General features: G+C 35.5%; 1 protein-coding gene across 7 annotated transcripts in view; it reads left to right on the plus strand.

Moving 5' to 3' along the window:
* Window positions 1–1,782: 1,782 nt before the first annotated feature.
* The window catches only part of LOC137043196 (rho GTPase-activating protein 42), a 186,351-nt gene continuing 172,544 nt past the window's right edge, over window positions 1,783–15,589 (plus strand). For all 7 annotated transcript variants that reach the window (XM_067419374.1, XM_067419377.1, XM_067419376.1 and 4 more), the window contains exon 1: window positions 1,783–2,102. In XM_067419374.1, the coding sequence (XP_067275475.1) occupies window positions 1,949–2,102 (154 nt within the window). In that variant the 5' untranslated portion in view covers window positions 1,783–1,948. The remainder of the gene's footprint in view (window positions 2,103–15,589) is intronic.

The raw sequence follows: 15,589 nt of genomic DNA on the forward strand, positions 1-15,589 counted from the left end.
TTGACATTGATGTACTAAAAACGGGAAAAAGATTTTCCTTTGAGGTTTTCATGTACAGGCAACAATGTTACCAAAATTATATGGATCGGTAAAAATGTCTATAACCGCTGTATTATAAATGCCAGGCCAGTAGGTGCGATGTAACTGTAAAGAAACAATGTGCATGACGTCACTATTTTTATAGTTTACACAGAGACAACACTATAATTTTCAAAAACTTGGTCTTTGAACCTCTGAGTCCCCCAAAACACTTGCCGTGTAAATGAATGGCCAGAATTTTGCCAACTAAAAACAGTTTTAAACAACTTTTTTTAGTTGAAAACTGTATTGTTGAAAACTTTATTTTGTGTCTCAGGAAAATAGTGATCTGTGAGATTGTATTATGTTGATTATTGTATTATGTTGGTTTTGTGTTTATTTGTTAAAGGATTAGGAGTAAATTAATGAACACAGACGCAGCCGTTCACCCCAAATTTTAATTCTCATAATTTACTTACCCTCAAGCCATCCTAGGTGTATATGACTTTCTTCTTCACAATATTAGTATACATATAAGTCACTTTGGTCAAAAAGGAGATAACATAACATAAAATAAAAATTAGTTCATAAAATACTTTAAACCCACTTAATCCCAGCCTCAGCCCATTCAGAAGTACTGGTACTTAGATAGAAACCTATACATGGTACATGGAAGCCTGATAAAAATGCTTATTTTAAAGAAAAACTTCAGACGAATTTAGTGGCTTTTGCATCTGAAGTCTTCATTTTATATATATATATATATATATATATATATATATATATATATATATATATATATATATATATATATATATATATATACATACATATGCGGGTCAGAGGTCACTCTTCGACCAGAACTTAACTCATGTATGGCCGTTACCAGAAGACAACAATCTGAGTTTTTAAAGCTTGGAGAGGCCAGGATATTTTTAATTTAACTCTTATTTTTTAACAAAAAAAGTAACTTACAAATAGGAAGGCTTGAGGGAGAGTAAATTATGGGATAGTTTTCATTTTGGGGTGAATTAACCCTTTTAATGATTAATTGATGGATGCTTTAATGTTTTTCGATTTGTGGACATATTGTCTATATTTTACCAGAATAATAAGGTCTGAGTGGCATGTTGTTACTATTATTATTTTTTTTTACGTAATGCTTTTTTATTTCATTTTTTATTCATGGCATTATGCAATTATTTCATGAGTTAGAAGTACATTTTAGACATCACTGTTCATTAAAACCTAGGTGTAATTTAGTGAAATAATTATACATGCCTTTATATGAGTTAAACAATAAATGTACTTTTCAGATTAATTTTCTTTTCTGTGATTCTACTTTGTTTGTGAGCAATGAATCAGTTATTCACCTACCTTTTCATATGACACTTTTGTGCTATGACAACTAAATTAGCAAATGTGTAGATGCCCTTAATATTTCGGCTGATGCATCATTATCCTGCACATGCTAGTTAAAGCTAATATGTAAAAATGACCATACTTTACCCTATTTTTCATGTTGCTGTCCTGTCTGTAAGTGAAGTGAAAATGCGAAATAGTAACAAATAAATAAACACATAAATAAATAAAACATTTACTATTAATTAATAAATGATTAAAGTCATAGTTAAGATTTGCCTTTTTTTTGTTGATTAGGTTTAAAGAAATGTGTAAGCCATTACAAAATAGCACGTCTAGTGTTATCTAATGTAACCAGCAGGAGTCTCATGTTCTCAGGCTGGCTGCAGAAGTTTGGCTTGATGAAAGTTCAGAGCGCGGAAGTGAAGAGAAACTTTCGCTTGAATCTCTGCAAGAGCAACTCTTCCCGCGTTGGAGTGTGGATGATGATGAGGATGATGACACGGATCCGCCAGTGTGTCTGAGGAAACTCTGAGTTGTTTTGTGAGGCTTTATTTCAGGTCTGATTATGGGGTTGCCGACTCTGGAGTTCAGTGACTCTTTTGTGGACAGTCCGGACTTTAGAGAGAGACTCAAATGTCATGAGATCGAGCTGGATCGAACCAACAAGTTCATCAAAGAGCTGATTAAAGATGGACACCAGCTGATCTGCGCGCTCAAGAGTGAGTACATAAAATATCAATTCAATTCAAAGCACACCCGCATCTCTCTAACCGTTCATGATGACTGTATCACAATACCTAGTATGCTGTCTACCTAGACAACATGCGGTCACTATAGTCGTGTTCTAAAGCGCGCTTGTGATGCCCAACAATGCTGTCTAGGTAGGCGTCCCATGACTGTTCACACGAAGCCAACATGATGAATAAAAAACAACCGAGTTTGCAAATAAAATTACCACAGCTAACAATTACACAGCATGAAATGTAGCTGGTTTCAACACATCAAACAAAATGATTAAGTTTAGCCTCACCTCACTGGTCTTACTCTGTTGTATCCAACAATTCAATTCATAAGATATTTTAATGACCAAAACATAATAATTACATAAACTCGGTTACTGCATGTTGTTCCTTCTAATAATAATTTTAAAAAAATCAAACTGTCAAATTAATATAATTTGGTCTCTTTCCACAGCATGACAGGAAAAGTTAATAATGCCATTACCTTTGATAAGCTTGTACACTAATTGTATTGTTTGCTAAATTTCTCTCAAGCTCATTTATATTCGACCCGGCTACAAAGATGACATTAAAAAAAATCTCTTTAATTCTTAGGAAAATAATTACTGTAGGCTAATAAAACCAATTAGACTTTGTTTTAGCTAAATTGCAGCATACTTACAACAATGTTACCCAGTTGGGCGTATTGTTGAAGAGTTAACCTAAGATTTCAGTAATGTTTTTGCGTTGAACTGAATAATGTAAAATGAAACCGCACATCTGATAGTTCATGTGTCATAATCACACGTCCTATCTAAACGTTTTGAGTCTTAGAAGTTTTTAGAAGCCATTTTATAAAGTGACTATTAACAAGCATTATTTTATTTTGAATGCTTGTCTGATCATAAATTCATGTACATTCAGATAGGCCTAGTTCATCAATTATTGTGTTTCATATGTTACTGTATTGGACCAGAGATAACTGAACTGTAAAATTACCAAGATTTTTTTTTGTCTGTTTTTGTTTTACTTTACTCACTGTTCAGTTTAGAGAGACAGAAAAGCAGAACGTCAATTTTGAAATGTCAACATTTCTATTTCAGTTCATGTTTGAATGCTTGTGTGATAGTATCTTTTTTGGGGTTTATCTAAAGTTCTAAATGACAAATAGTTTACTGATCGAGGTCACAGATAGAGACTGTTGTGATTTCCCAGTGTAGTCTGTCACTAGAGGCCTTTGGTTTATTAGCTTACATTAGCCATGTTTCCATCCAAAGTTGTGAATTCAATTCAACTTGTGTGCAACATTGGAATATCGCATACAATATTTGCCAATAAAGCACTGTTTATTCACTTCCTGGGAAATTGGTGCAAAATATGTAAAAAAAAAGAAAAAGTCGCTGCAATTTTTCATACATAATAAATCACTTACACCTCAGAGTACACAGACAAAATTCAATAAACACAGTCATGTTACTGCATCTACTTTTCAGAGGTGGAAGTCTCCATTTTAATGACACTTCGGCTTGGGCATTTCAGAATGATTAAACCACTTTTTGAGAAGCTGCGCAATGAAGTTTGTGAGCTGGTTAGTCCAGTTTATCAAATCACATCCTCTGTTGATATAAATGCCCCTTTCACACAGCAATACTGTAAACTACTGTAAAATGACCAGAACTAATTTCCCAGTAAATACACAAATGTGCTGTTCACACAAACAAATAAATACCGGTAAACTTTGTGATTTCAATCCTAATCGGAAATTACCTTTAAAAGCTAAGCCTTTTTCTTTATCCACCTGAATAAAGAGAAGCACTTTAGTTTTTTATTGGTTTTAGTTTTTTTACTTGAGTGACAGGCTCACAGGGGATGAGAGCTCGCTTTTGCTTTTAAAAACACAAGACATGTAATAGTTATGTATTGCAGTTACGATAGTACTCAATTACTGCAGAGCCACAGCATTGATGGATGGAAAATAAGGCCTTGCTGTGTGTGAAATCACTATATAGTACGTACTACATTTTGAAATTTGCTTCGAAAAGATGTTCTACAACTTAAAACATCTCACGAACTGCCATAACCAATTTACCGGTATTTTTGAGAAAGTCTGTTCACAGTTACTAACAGCTTGTGTCAGCGCAAACCCTCTTTTGGCATTCAAACTTTCAAGATTTAATAAACACGGCGGTGTCGCAACCAGGTGAGGATTAGTTATCATGTTGACAAGAGCGTGCGTTGTTCAAGACTCAGTTTAGAGACCATGATTTTCCTTCTAACACAACTGCTTGCTAAAATTCATAAAGAAATATTAATGTTCATCATAGTTCAAATCGCAAGTTTCACCCACAGTCAGGTGATTGGCAATATTGGTGCGAGACGCGTTCACAATCATGTCAGTTTATGATTTGTGTCAAACTGATCGCATGGTTTTCGGTTAAAATGTCAAAATGATCGCATATCATTTGAAAACATTTAAAAATTATTGCAATATCATTATTATTTTGTCAGCTTTAACACGGGATTATGATTATAGGTCTATTCATGTTTTAACCAAGAGGGAAATACGAGACATCCCGGGTGTCCTATGAGACACAGTGCTCTTCTGTAAGTTGTGCTGTAGCCTAAGCCTACCTTACCTATCATATAGCCTACCTTCTGACATTCATATTTCGTTCTGTAACTGGAAAAGAAGTGAATATCGGCTCATGTGAGGCGCTCAGTCACGCTTTATTAAAGAGCAAGACATCTACTGTTTGAATTTTGATACAAATTTAACAGGAAGTGGTGTTATGACAAAATCAGTTTATTAATATCTCAGTCATGCCCCTATATTTCTGCAGAATGCTTACTGTTTACTTTAACTGTAAAAAAGGAGTCTTTGATTCATCTTTTGAAAGCATGAAATGAATGAAAATAAGGCTATATGCATTATTTATTTTCTTTTACAGTTAAATTATTATTATTTATGACATCAGGGAGTTTTTTTTTTTAAATGTCGCAAAAGCACTTTGTTCCTACATGAACTGCCTACCTCTTTGCACTTCAATAAAAAAAAGAATTTGTGGTATTTGGCATATTTGTTTTTGCTGTAGTTTTTAGGGGGTTATTTTTCCTGTAAAGATATCGAGATATATATCGTATATCGAGATATATTTTTTTGCTCCATATCGCCCAGCCCTAGTAAGCTGCGCTTATTTTTGAGACTTTTATTTTGACGGCGCAGAGAACGCCAGAGCACATTCTTTGTCTTGATTAGCTTATGATCTTTTTTCCTGTTTAATATGTTATTTAGTAAAACTATTATACAAAGAAATTAGACATTAATCCATAATCGTAATCGCGATTAGAAATTCTATTAATTGTACAGCCCTAGGTAGATTGTGTTGGTCATTATGGAAATGATCTAGCTGCATCTGTGTTCATTCATTTACTCCTATTCCTGCTTCTTTGGAATTGTGCTCTCGAGCTAATTTGCCCTATTTAGTAAATCTGGCCCCTGATCTCTTAATGGTAATTTACCAGAAAAGACTGTATGTGTGAAAGGGGCTAAAGTCACTTGAGGAATTTATTCAGTGAACATGATTCCATCATAGTTCATGTGCATGTTATCAGATTTAAAACTTTACTTTATGCACCGTTTTATAATTAAGGTGCATCTTGGCATTTACATTCAGCAATTTTTTTTTAATGCAATATCCAAAATAAAATAAAATAGGTGGATGGAAACATAGCTACTGATGGGGGCTTTTCCTTAAACCTTTTTTTGCAGGTTGATGTATGCACATTTAAAATTAGTATGGCAAAGGTGCTTGGATAGTATATTTCCAGTATGCTTTTGTATGCATCTGTGCTGTTTTTAGCTAGTATTTGTCTGCCAAATACATGAATGCAGATGTACTGTGAGTGGAATGCTGAAATTGTAGAGGATTGTGGGTAAATACAATATGCCCCTGCCACCTCAAGGTTCCTGGATTATCTGATTCCCATATCAAGGCCGTGCAAATGCTGCTGTTTTTTTTTTGTATTTTTTTGTAATAGAGGTTTTTACCTAAAGAGAATATTATATGGCACTGCTGACCTTTAGACATACTAACAAAAGATAACTTGTTTTAGTGAATGCCACATTAGCTCAAAGATAACAACATACAATAGAGAACTGTTTAATGTTATTAAAAAAAGAATGTTATTAAACATTCTTTCATAATTTACTCACCCACGTCATTCTAAACTTGTATGACTATGGATTTTTTTTTTCCAGTTTGGAAGACTGTGCTAGTATTTATTTCTATGTGTTTTTTATTATCTTACAATGAATAAGGATTAGAGATTTCAAAAGAGTACACAGAAGTGTCAAAAAAGTGCCACATATGACTTGTACATTACATTCAAGTCTTATGAAGCCATACGATAGCTCATCATTAAATCTATTAATATTAAAGGGGTGATGAATTGAGAAATCAACTTTCCCTTGAGCTTTTGATATATAAAAGGTCATGGCAATTAAGAATATCCTGTACGTTTCAGAGCTGAAAACTTCCTCGTTAGTCAAAGAAAAGCTTTTATAGACACCAGGCTCAGCAAATAGTCCAGTGCTTCATACTTACGTCATTGCGCGACGAAACACACACCTCTACAGCGCGTCTAATCCCGTAGCCCCGCCCACTGACTCATGGAGGGCTCGTGCTAGCTGGTCAACAACAATAAGCATGCCGCGGAAGATAAAGATATGGCGCTATTTCCTGGTTGTGGAAGAACACCGTCGCTGCATAAGCTTCCTTCTGATCCTAATATTAGAAATGTGTGATTGAACTTTATTTTAAATAAAGTTCCAGCTCACATGGGGAAGACAAGTGCACTTCAGTTCACTGAGGAAACGTTTGTAAACAAATCTCTGGTCGATGTTGGATTTAGATCTGACAGGAATGGTGCAACACACTTATGTGAGTAAAACATATTTTTATATGTAATAGAATTGCATTGTTATAGATCACTTTGCTTATGTGTACAGTAAGTGTCTAACTGAGCATAACTTTAGCACGCTGGACTCAGACACGTATGGGCCAGGCCTCGCAAAGCCCGGCAGGCCGATGAATCTCATTATATTCCGTTCTTGTTCTGCTATTCTCTCGCACGTGTATGTCGCACTTATATAATCGGATCTTGTAATATAAATATGTGTAATATAAAAATAATAGTCCAATCAATTGTGGGTTGATGAGAAATAACTTGTTGTGTTTGTTTGATAAAGACGTTTACAAGCCCTGTGTTCGAGAGAATCATTCTGGTTGCCGCTTCTCCCTCAATCTCTCCTCTCCTCTCTGGTTAGTCCGCTGTCAGTCCTCTATGTGGACTGACAGGGGAGCTTAAGCTCATTAAATATGCAAATCTTATCCAATCATAGCCATGGGCGTTTACTTCCAAGTCTCCAGTTTGTCACGCCCATCAAAACCCAGCATTTTGGAGAGGGCCTCAAAACCAGTGTAGAAAATAGCCTATTACTTATTAGTTTTAATGTTTTTGAATGTAAAAACCACACGAACGTCATTAGTTGACCTCAGACAACTGTATATATAAATAAAAAAGCCAGTTCATGACACCTTTAATTTTAATATTTTGGGCTGGTTTTATGAATGTTGTGTTGAAACAATTAATACATTGGTCAAAATGTTCTGATAAAAATGTCTTAAATTTCAGTATGTTTATCAAGTTCACAAAAGCCATCAACTGCAATATCACACACAAGGCACACAAACAAAGAATGTGGAAATGGGTAAAGGTAATGACAAGACGTAGTGCGAGAGGTGTTACACTTTTTCCGCAAGTTGATTACAGAAGTTGGTCCACAGAAAGATACTTAACTTTATAAAGTTGTAAACATGAATATTTTTCTTACACAAACTCATCGATTCGCTTCAGAAGGCCTTTATCAACCCCCCGGTGCTGTATGGATAACATTTATAATGGATGGAGGCTACTTTTTGGGGCTTCAAATTTTGAGCTGCCATTCACTGCCATTACAATGCTTAGACTAGCAGGACATATATATAATATTTCATTTTTGTTTGAGCAGGAGAGTTTGTTGATAATTTTAAGCTTATTGAGTTCTTCCAACCTATTAGAGTTTACAGTACGAACTGCTTTAACATCCTTTTTGAGCCTTGAACACCATAATTCAGATGCATGTAAAAGATCATACAAGTAGTAGTAAAACTTGTTCTTTTGTGTTCCATGGGGAAACTGAAAGTTAAATGGGTTGAAACAGCATGAGGGTGAATAAATTATGGCTTAAGTTTTAATTTCTGGGGAACTATGTTATTTGTCTACAGAGTTTTGTGTTGTTGTTGTTGACACTTATAAAACTTGTTCTTTTGCTTACTTCACATGGCACACAGACAAGACTACCATGCAGTTGAATACAAAAAATTTAATGCAATTTCAAAAATCGTACAGAGGACCATTTCTCCTAAAAGCTCTGTTTCAAATAAATATTTGATTGCCCTCATACATTTTGTAACTTTAACCTTGCTGCTTTATACCCAGCAAGAAACTTTTAAAACTCGGAATCATTCAAAGACTCTTTTAAAATCCTTCTTTCCATTCAAATGAAGCCAAATGAATAATAGTGTGACTTTCAGACTGATGTGTCACTGTACGGCTGTGCAATTTTGTTCGCTTCATTCAATGCTTCAGTGGGGTGCATGTTTTTGTAAAGGTCACATAATCCTGTGGTTAACAGCAGCAGCACATAGTGACTGTCAGTTAGGATCTGGGGTGGTCATTTTCTGGGGCTTTTTCTTAATGTAACATGCTACATTAAATGAGCTATTGTACCATATTTCCACCATTGTAGTGTCTTACAAAACAATGATCTTACAATGTAAATGATTATGTGGAGTTACCATCTACGTTATCAGACTCTTACCAGCTTGGTCTCATTTGCAGGTACAAAAGCTTAATTTTGTACAATTGGGTATATGCTGAAACCTAAGTAGTATCATGTATTTATAGCTATATAAATATTTACAAAAAAAGTCACAAAAATATTTAGTCACTTTTTTATTTTACAGTTGTATAAATATATTTTAGATTCCTTAACCCCATCTCCAAGTTAATCACAATAAAGTAATGCAAACATGCCAAAAACCATTAGACCAAACAATGTGTTGCATTCAAGGTGCTTACTAGTGGAAAACAATAGCTTTGTGTGAGGTACATAGAAGAATTTGAGTTGCTAATTGGTATAAAATGTATTATCGCATTTAAATTCATGCAGTACCTGAAACATGACACACAATAGGTGATGAGGCACACAAGAGCCAATGAGCATTCAATATCACTATGCAAATCAGTTGTCATACCCCTCCTTGAGGTGGCAAATAAGTGACCTTTAAATGAGGGATTGATTTCACAGATATGGCTGCTACTGATGTCATAGACAAAGATTGATGAATAACTTGAATTTGGTTTCGTTCCACACATAATGCAGTCATTTGGAGTCAGAAAATTTGGATTACAGTGCAAGAATAAAAGAAATAGCTTTTTATGAATGTTATGGTGCATTTGTGGTGTATTCACAGCATATTCACTATATTTATTGTTCATTTTATTATTCACAAGTTACATACTAAATACATTTTAGTAATGGTTAAATTATTACAGATTTTTTTTTTTAATTTTAAGATTGAAAGTCACTCTATCTATCTATCTATCTATCTATCTATCTATCTATCTATCTATCTATCTATCTATCTATCTATCTATCTATCTATCTATCTATCTATCTATCCATCCATCCATCCATCCATCCATCCATCCATCCATCCATCCATCCATCCATCCATCCATCCATCCATCCATCCATCCATCCATCCATCCATCCATCCATCCATCCATCCATCCATCCATCCATCCATCCATCCATCCATCCATCCATCCATCCATCCATCCATCCATCCATCCATCCATCCATCCATCCATCCATCCATCCATCCATCCATCCATCCATCCATCCATCCATCCATCCATCCATCCATCCATCCATCCATCCATCCGAAGCAGCTTCTTAGTGAAACCTGCTTTATAATGACCCTCAGTTATAAAGCGTTCTGGTGAGAAATGCTTTGCGGTTCATGCAAACATAAAAGCATTGATGAAAACAAAACTCAGCCACTGCTAGAACTGTCACAATAACAAATTTTGCTGGATGATAAATTATTGCGATAAACGATAATATTGTCATTCTGAGACCATTTCCATCTAAAATAATGATAATGGCTTAACAATGCAGGTACACCTTTTCAAAGATCAATAATCTTTAATTTCTTAAGACTATTTAACACTAAAAATAGAAAACATTTTAAATAACCACAAAAAATGAACAAAACAACCAAAAACAATAAAAGGATGGACTCTCAGTCTGTTTAAAAAATGCATTTAAATAAGTACCAAAAACAATAAATAAAATGGATGAAAACTGCAACGGATTATTGTGTTTTAGGTGCATATCAGGGGCGGCACGGTTTACAAAACCCACAGTTCGGTTCGTATCACGGTTTTAGGGTCACGGTTTTCCGTTCTGTACAGTTCTTGTTGTTTATTTCTTTTAATCCAGAAATGTACTTCAGCATATGATATATTAACTATCCACAATTTAGGATACAGTATACATTTTTTTTTTGTTATATCATAGCCTAATCATGCACAAACTGAACTTTACCATCTCTGAAGTAAGTGATATTTTGATACATCAAGAGAGAAGACATTGATGACATGCTTTTCATTTATTTGGCAAAAAAAGGAGAATGTGTATTGCTATCTCTACAGGAACTTATGTGCCTTTTTAACACACAAAGATTGAACTGAAGAATTAACTTGTGTTTATCGAACTTCAGTGTAGCTTTAAGCCTCGTTAATAAACGACGTGTCCGCTCGAGCGTGACGGTGTGCGCGGCAAAAATTACGTCGACGTGGTTTGACGTTGTGCACGTCAAATTTCGTAACTTTGCGTGTGGCTCCGCAACCGAAGAGCCAAGAGTTCCAGATGAATCTGCTGGCCGAGAATGACGTCTCATCATGCCGCACCTGGTCTGCGCGTTGAGTATAAACACCTCCCCAAACGGACGAGGCGCGCAGTCAACGAGAGAGACGAGGAAAACAAAAAAGCATGAAAATGGCAATTATCGAGCTCATTTTTTTATCGTGCGATTAATTGACTTATCAACTATCGCGACAGGCCTATACACTGCGTCTTCAGTGGTTCGGATTTAGGAGCATCAGAATGACTGCTGTGTTCATTATTACACAGAAGAACATAACACCATAATCGCTCAGACGCCATTCTGATCTAGCGTATCAACAATGGCGGCTTTGATGATTACCTATGGGATTACTATTCTGCCACAATTCTGCGCACGCAAGATCATATTTTAAGCGTGCAAAAGGGCATTGCGCGCTGAGTTGAACTCAGTGAACTGAGTTTTGCGGAGAAATGTTCGTCTCGCAAATAAGAGTATTTTCGAGCAAATGAAATCAATTTTGCATTTAAATTATGCTTATTTGGATGTGCGCCGACGTTATATTTCACATGAGCAACGTCTTGTTTGCTTGCGCTCCGATACCCGCTCTGACTGCTCGGCGGCTCGCTTGCTCAACTCAACTCAACTCAATGCTACAATATGACATAATTCCAGCCAATCAGAGATGAGGCTGCTAAATTCTGATAGGCTGGCTTAACACCCTCTCTCAAGACTCCCTGCATTACTCTACAGCGGACAAGGAAATATACATGGTGGAAATATACATGGAAAATCAAATTTTACACTGTTATAAAGTCTTTGACATTTATTTCCAAGTTCAAATGTCTACCATTTGATAAACACACACATAAGTATCTTATTTTTTCTATATATAGCGACCTCTAGCACAAAAAATGACATATTGTGCCTTTAATAAATGCTATTTGAAAACAATCTAATTGATCATAAATACAACAGAATAGACCAATTAATTTTCATTAAATACTTGTAGTTTAAATAAGGATTCGTAAACACTTGTACGTAAGTTGATTAATGATGCAGATGCTGTCAACACTTAGTGTCTATTCAAATGCAAGCAAATGTACATAGAACAACATTTTACATAAAATACATATGGATACTCAAGAGATCATGTTTTTGCAGAAGTTGCACACTATACACCATCCCTGGTTAGTTTTCAGTGTTTGTACCATTTCTAAAACCTGAAAGAAACATACAATACTTAAATTACATACTTACATGATGTTGCATTTAGTCATCATTTTGATTGCTAATTTTAGGGATCAGTCAACTGTAAGTTTAGACTCTTAACTGTTGTATAGGGACGTGGCCTTGCTTACCATTCCAAAATCTACATCCGTCGGGAATAGTATCACATTCTTGTTAGGTTCACTGTGTCACTGATGTCACTGTGATTTTCCAAGCAAGATGTGCAAACCATTCCCGTTTTCATTTAGTCATATCCCTACCCTCAAGTTATCCCTAAAATCAGAAGGAATTAAATGATACTTGAATAACACTGATATAGAAGCACCTAATCCTGGTTATAAGCCTGAACTTGATAAACCATAAACTTGTCACTGAAATTGGATTGGTTTATTGGAATGTTGTTCTAGGTTCAGTTGTTCTAACAAAGATGTTGATCCAGGAACATGCTGTACTTGGTGAAATCACTTACACCCTCATGGGATGCTGGGTACTTTTCGCACACTATGGGCCCACTTTTGCTAGTTCAATGTTCACAGTGTATGGTCTAAAAGGGACCCTATTCTTTTAACAAATCATATCACTTTTATATATATATATATATATATATATATATATATATATATATTTATTTGTACAAGTCCAATTGTTTCAAAGCAGCTTCACAGTGTTAACAGGAAGATAATGCAACAGAATTTGATTCGGATGTACAGCCGTTTTGGTGAAAACAGTGATGTTATCCAGCTAATTTCAATTATCATATAGTGTCAATGTGGGCAGATTGGTAATATAGTTGAAATTTAAGTGTCCCCAACTGAGCAAGCTAAAAGCCAAAGGCGACAGTGGCAAGGAACCAAAACTCCCTTAGGGCCAGAATGGAGAAAGAAAAAAGAGAAACCAGGCTCAGTCAGGGTACCAGTTCTCCTCGGGCTGACAAACAAACAGTGTATGATTATAATTCTGGCAGCATTGCAGGTCTTAAGTCATATTAGGTAACTAGATATTCGTAAGATTATTCGAAAGATTGCAGTCGTCAGACCGGAGACGGGTTTATTGAGGATGTCGTGTCGATGCGGCATTTACGGGGGCGTTAATTGTCACGATCTCTGCAGACATTTCAGGGATGCGTTGGTCATATCCAGGCGCATATCCATATAATGAGTCATGGGTGTGTTTCATATCCATATAATGAGTCATGGGTGTGTTTCTGGCATAATGTGCAATAAGCCAATCAAAGTTTCATCTCTTATTCCCTTTAAATTAGCTATTTACATGGCAGTATTTGCAAGTGGAAAACCTGAACCCTTCTCTAGCAGGCATGTCCAATGACGCCTGCTTACTCTTCATTACTGAAAACAGGTAGGCTAATTCTGATACAGGCAATGACTATCCATTATGACATGTAGGCAGTTTTATATTTATGTACACAATAATAATGTTTTACATTTTAATCCTTTAATTATTCATACTTTAAAAAAAGTTTGTGTGCTGCTGCATGTCCCTGTGTGTAATAAGCAGAGTGTACACGCATTGTGCACCTGCCTATAGGTGCATATTACTAACACACTCTTTAAATAACACAAAAAATACTGCAGTTAACTTCAGACCCAGGGCCTGCACCATGATGGTAGTTTAAAAACTCAGGGTTAGAGGATTAGTTTTGAGTTGACAAAACCAAACCAATCTATTCAGGCTTTGTTGGTACTATGATGCTGATCAGCTTTCTCTGTCAACTCAGGCTTTAATCCTGAGTTCAGGATTTCAGGATCAGAAGTGAACAGCCAATCACATGCTGTGGATCAGTGGAATTGAGTTTCACTTCCCGCGAGAGAAGCAGTGAGATTCATTTCTCTCTTCTGCAGATTATTAAATCATTGAAAAATATTAAGAAGTTAAAGAAATTTACGCAGCAAGAAGACAAGAGCTGTGAAAGAGGTCAACTTAAAGAAAAAAATATTTTCAATGCAAGTAAGAGTTTTGAAGTTAGTTTAGTTGATATAGAGAGAATTGAACATTTAAGCTCAGTAAGCTTATTTTTTAATAACTTTATTGATTTTAAAGCTTATTTTTATGACTTTATATATGCCATTTATATTAATTTTAACAAAGTGCCTATTAATGATTGATTAACTAAAATTATAAATGTGTAAGTGATTAAGTGTATAATAATACCATAAATTATATCTAAATCATTCAAAATTACTATTATTATAAATAAGCATATTTTAAAGCTAGACACTTTAGTCTTAAAAAAAAAAACATTTGCTATGTGGTGATCTTTAATTTGGAGTAGAAACAGGGGCAGCATCAGAAGTGTGTCACTTTAGTCACAGCTGATTGGTCTAATTTCAGTTTGAGATTCCTTATCCAGAACATAACCTGCCCTGGAGCAGGTTTGCCATGGAACGTAAGTGGCGATGAACACAGCTAAAAGCCAAACCACTTTAATGGTAACTAAAACCCAGGATTGGAACAAATTAAGCTTAAACATATCTGACTAGCCAGCTAAACCGGCTTCATGGGATAGGGCCCGGGTCTTTGTTGGTCAATGGTCGTTTTCAGTTGCCTCAAAATAGCAAAACGCCAACAATGTGCCTGAACACACATCGTTATCAGACCAGCACACCCATGGGTGCACAAATAAGCACAAATGCATTTGATATTTAAAAGAAACAGGGCGCAGGATGTGAAAATGATAACCCGCATTGTGCCGGGTGTATGATAGGGCCCAATGAATGATTGGCCAAAGGTGTACATTTTTAGATAATATTTTTTGCTGAAATATGTTTGTTAATTGAGATGTCCCCACACAAATTACAAATTTTAAGTTACAGAATAGTTTTACAGGGTGTCATTATCATTTTTTTTTAGTGTTGAGTGTTTAATCAGTGCATAAGTCAATCTAAACAAAACAAAAAAAATCATTTTATGAGCTAACCATCATACCACACCATGTTAGCTGAGTGGCATTGTTAAAGCCAATCTATTTCTACTTCAAAGCCGCTGTATGCTCATACTGCATTGGAGGTTAGAAATGAACCACGGCTCTTCTAAAAACATGATTAGTCCCATCTAATTTTGCTGCAGAGAGTCTGTCAAGGTAATTAAGGGGAGCTTCAGCTGAAGAGACTACTTAACGCCCTAATGGGTTAGAGGTGCTGCCTGATCAAAAGTCCCTTTGCCTTATGAAGGTGATTAGTGATCTTCAGCTCTGAATAAGAAGGATGACAGGGTCGGATTTCTGTC

The sequence above is a fragment of the Pseudorasbora parva genome, chromosome 16 (assembly GCF_024679245.1).
Source record: "Pseudorasbora parva isolate DD20220531a chromosome 16, ASM2467924v1, whole genome shotgun sequence".
Lineage (NCBI taxonomy): Eukaryota > Metazoa > Chordata > Actinopteri > Cypriniformes > Gobionidae > Pseudorasbora > Pseudorasbora parva.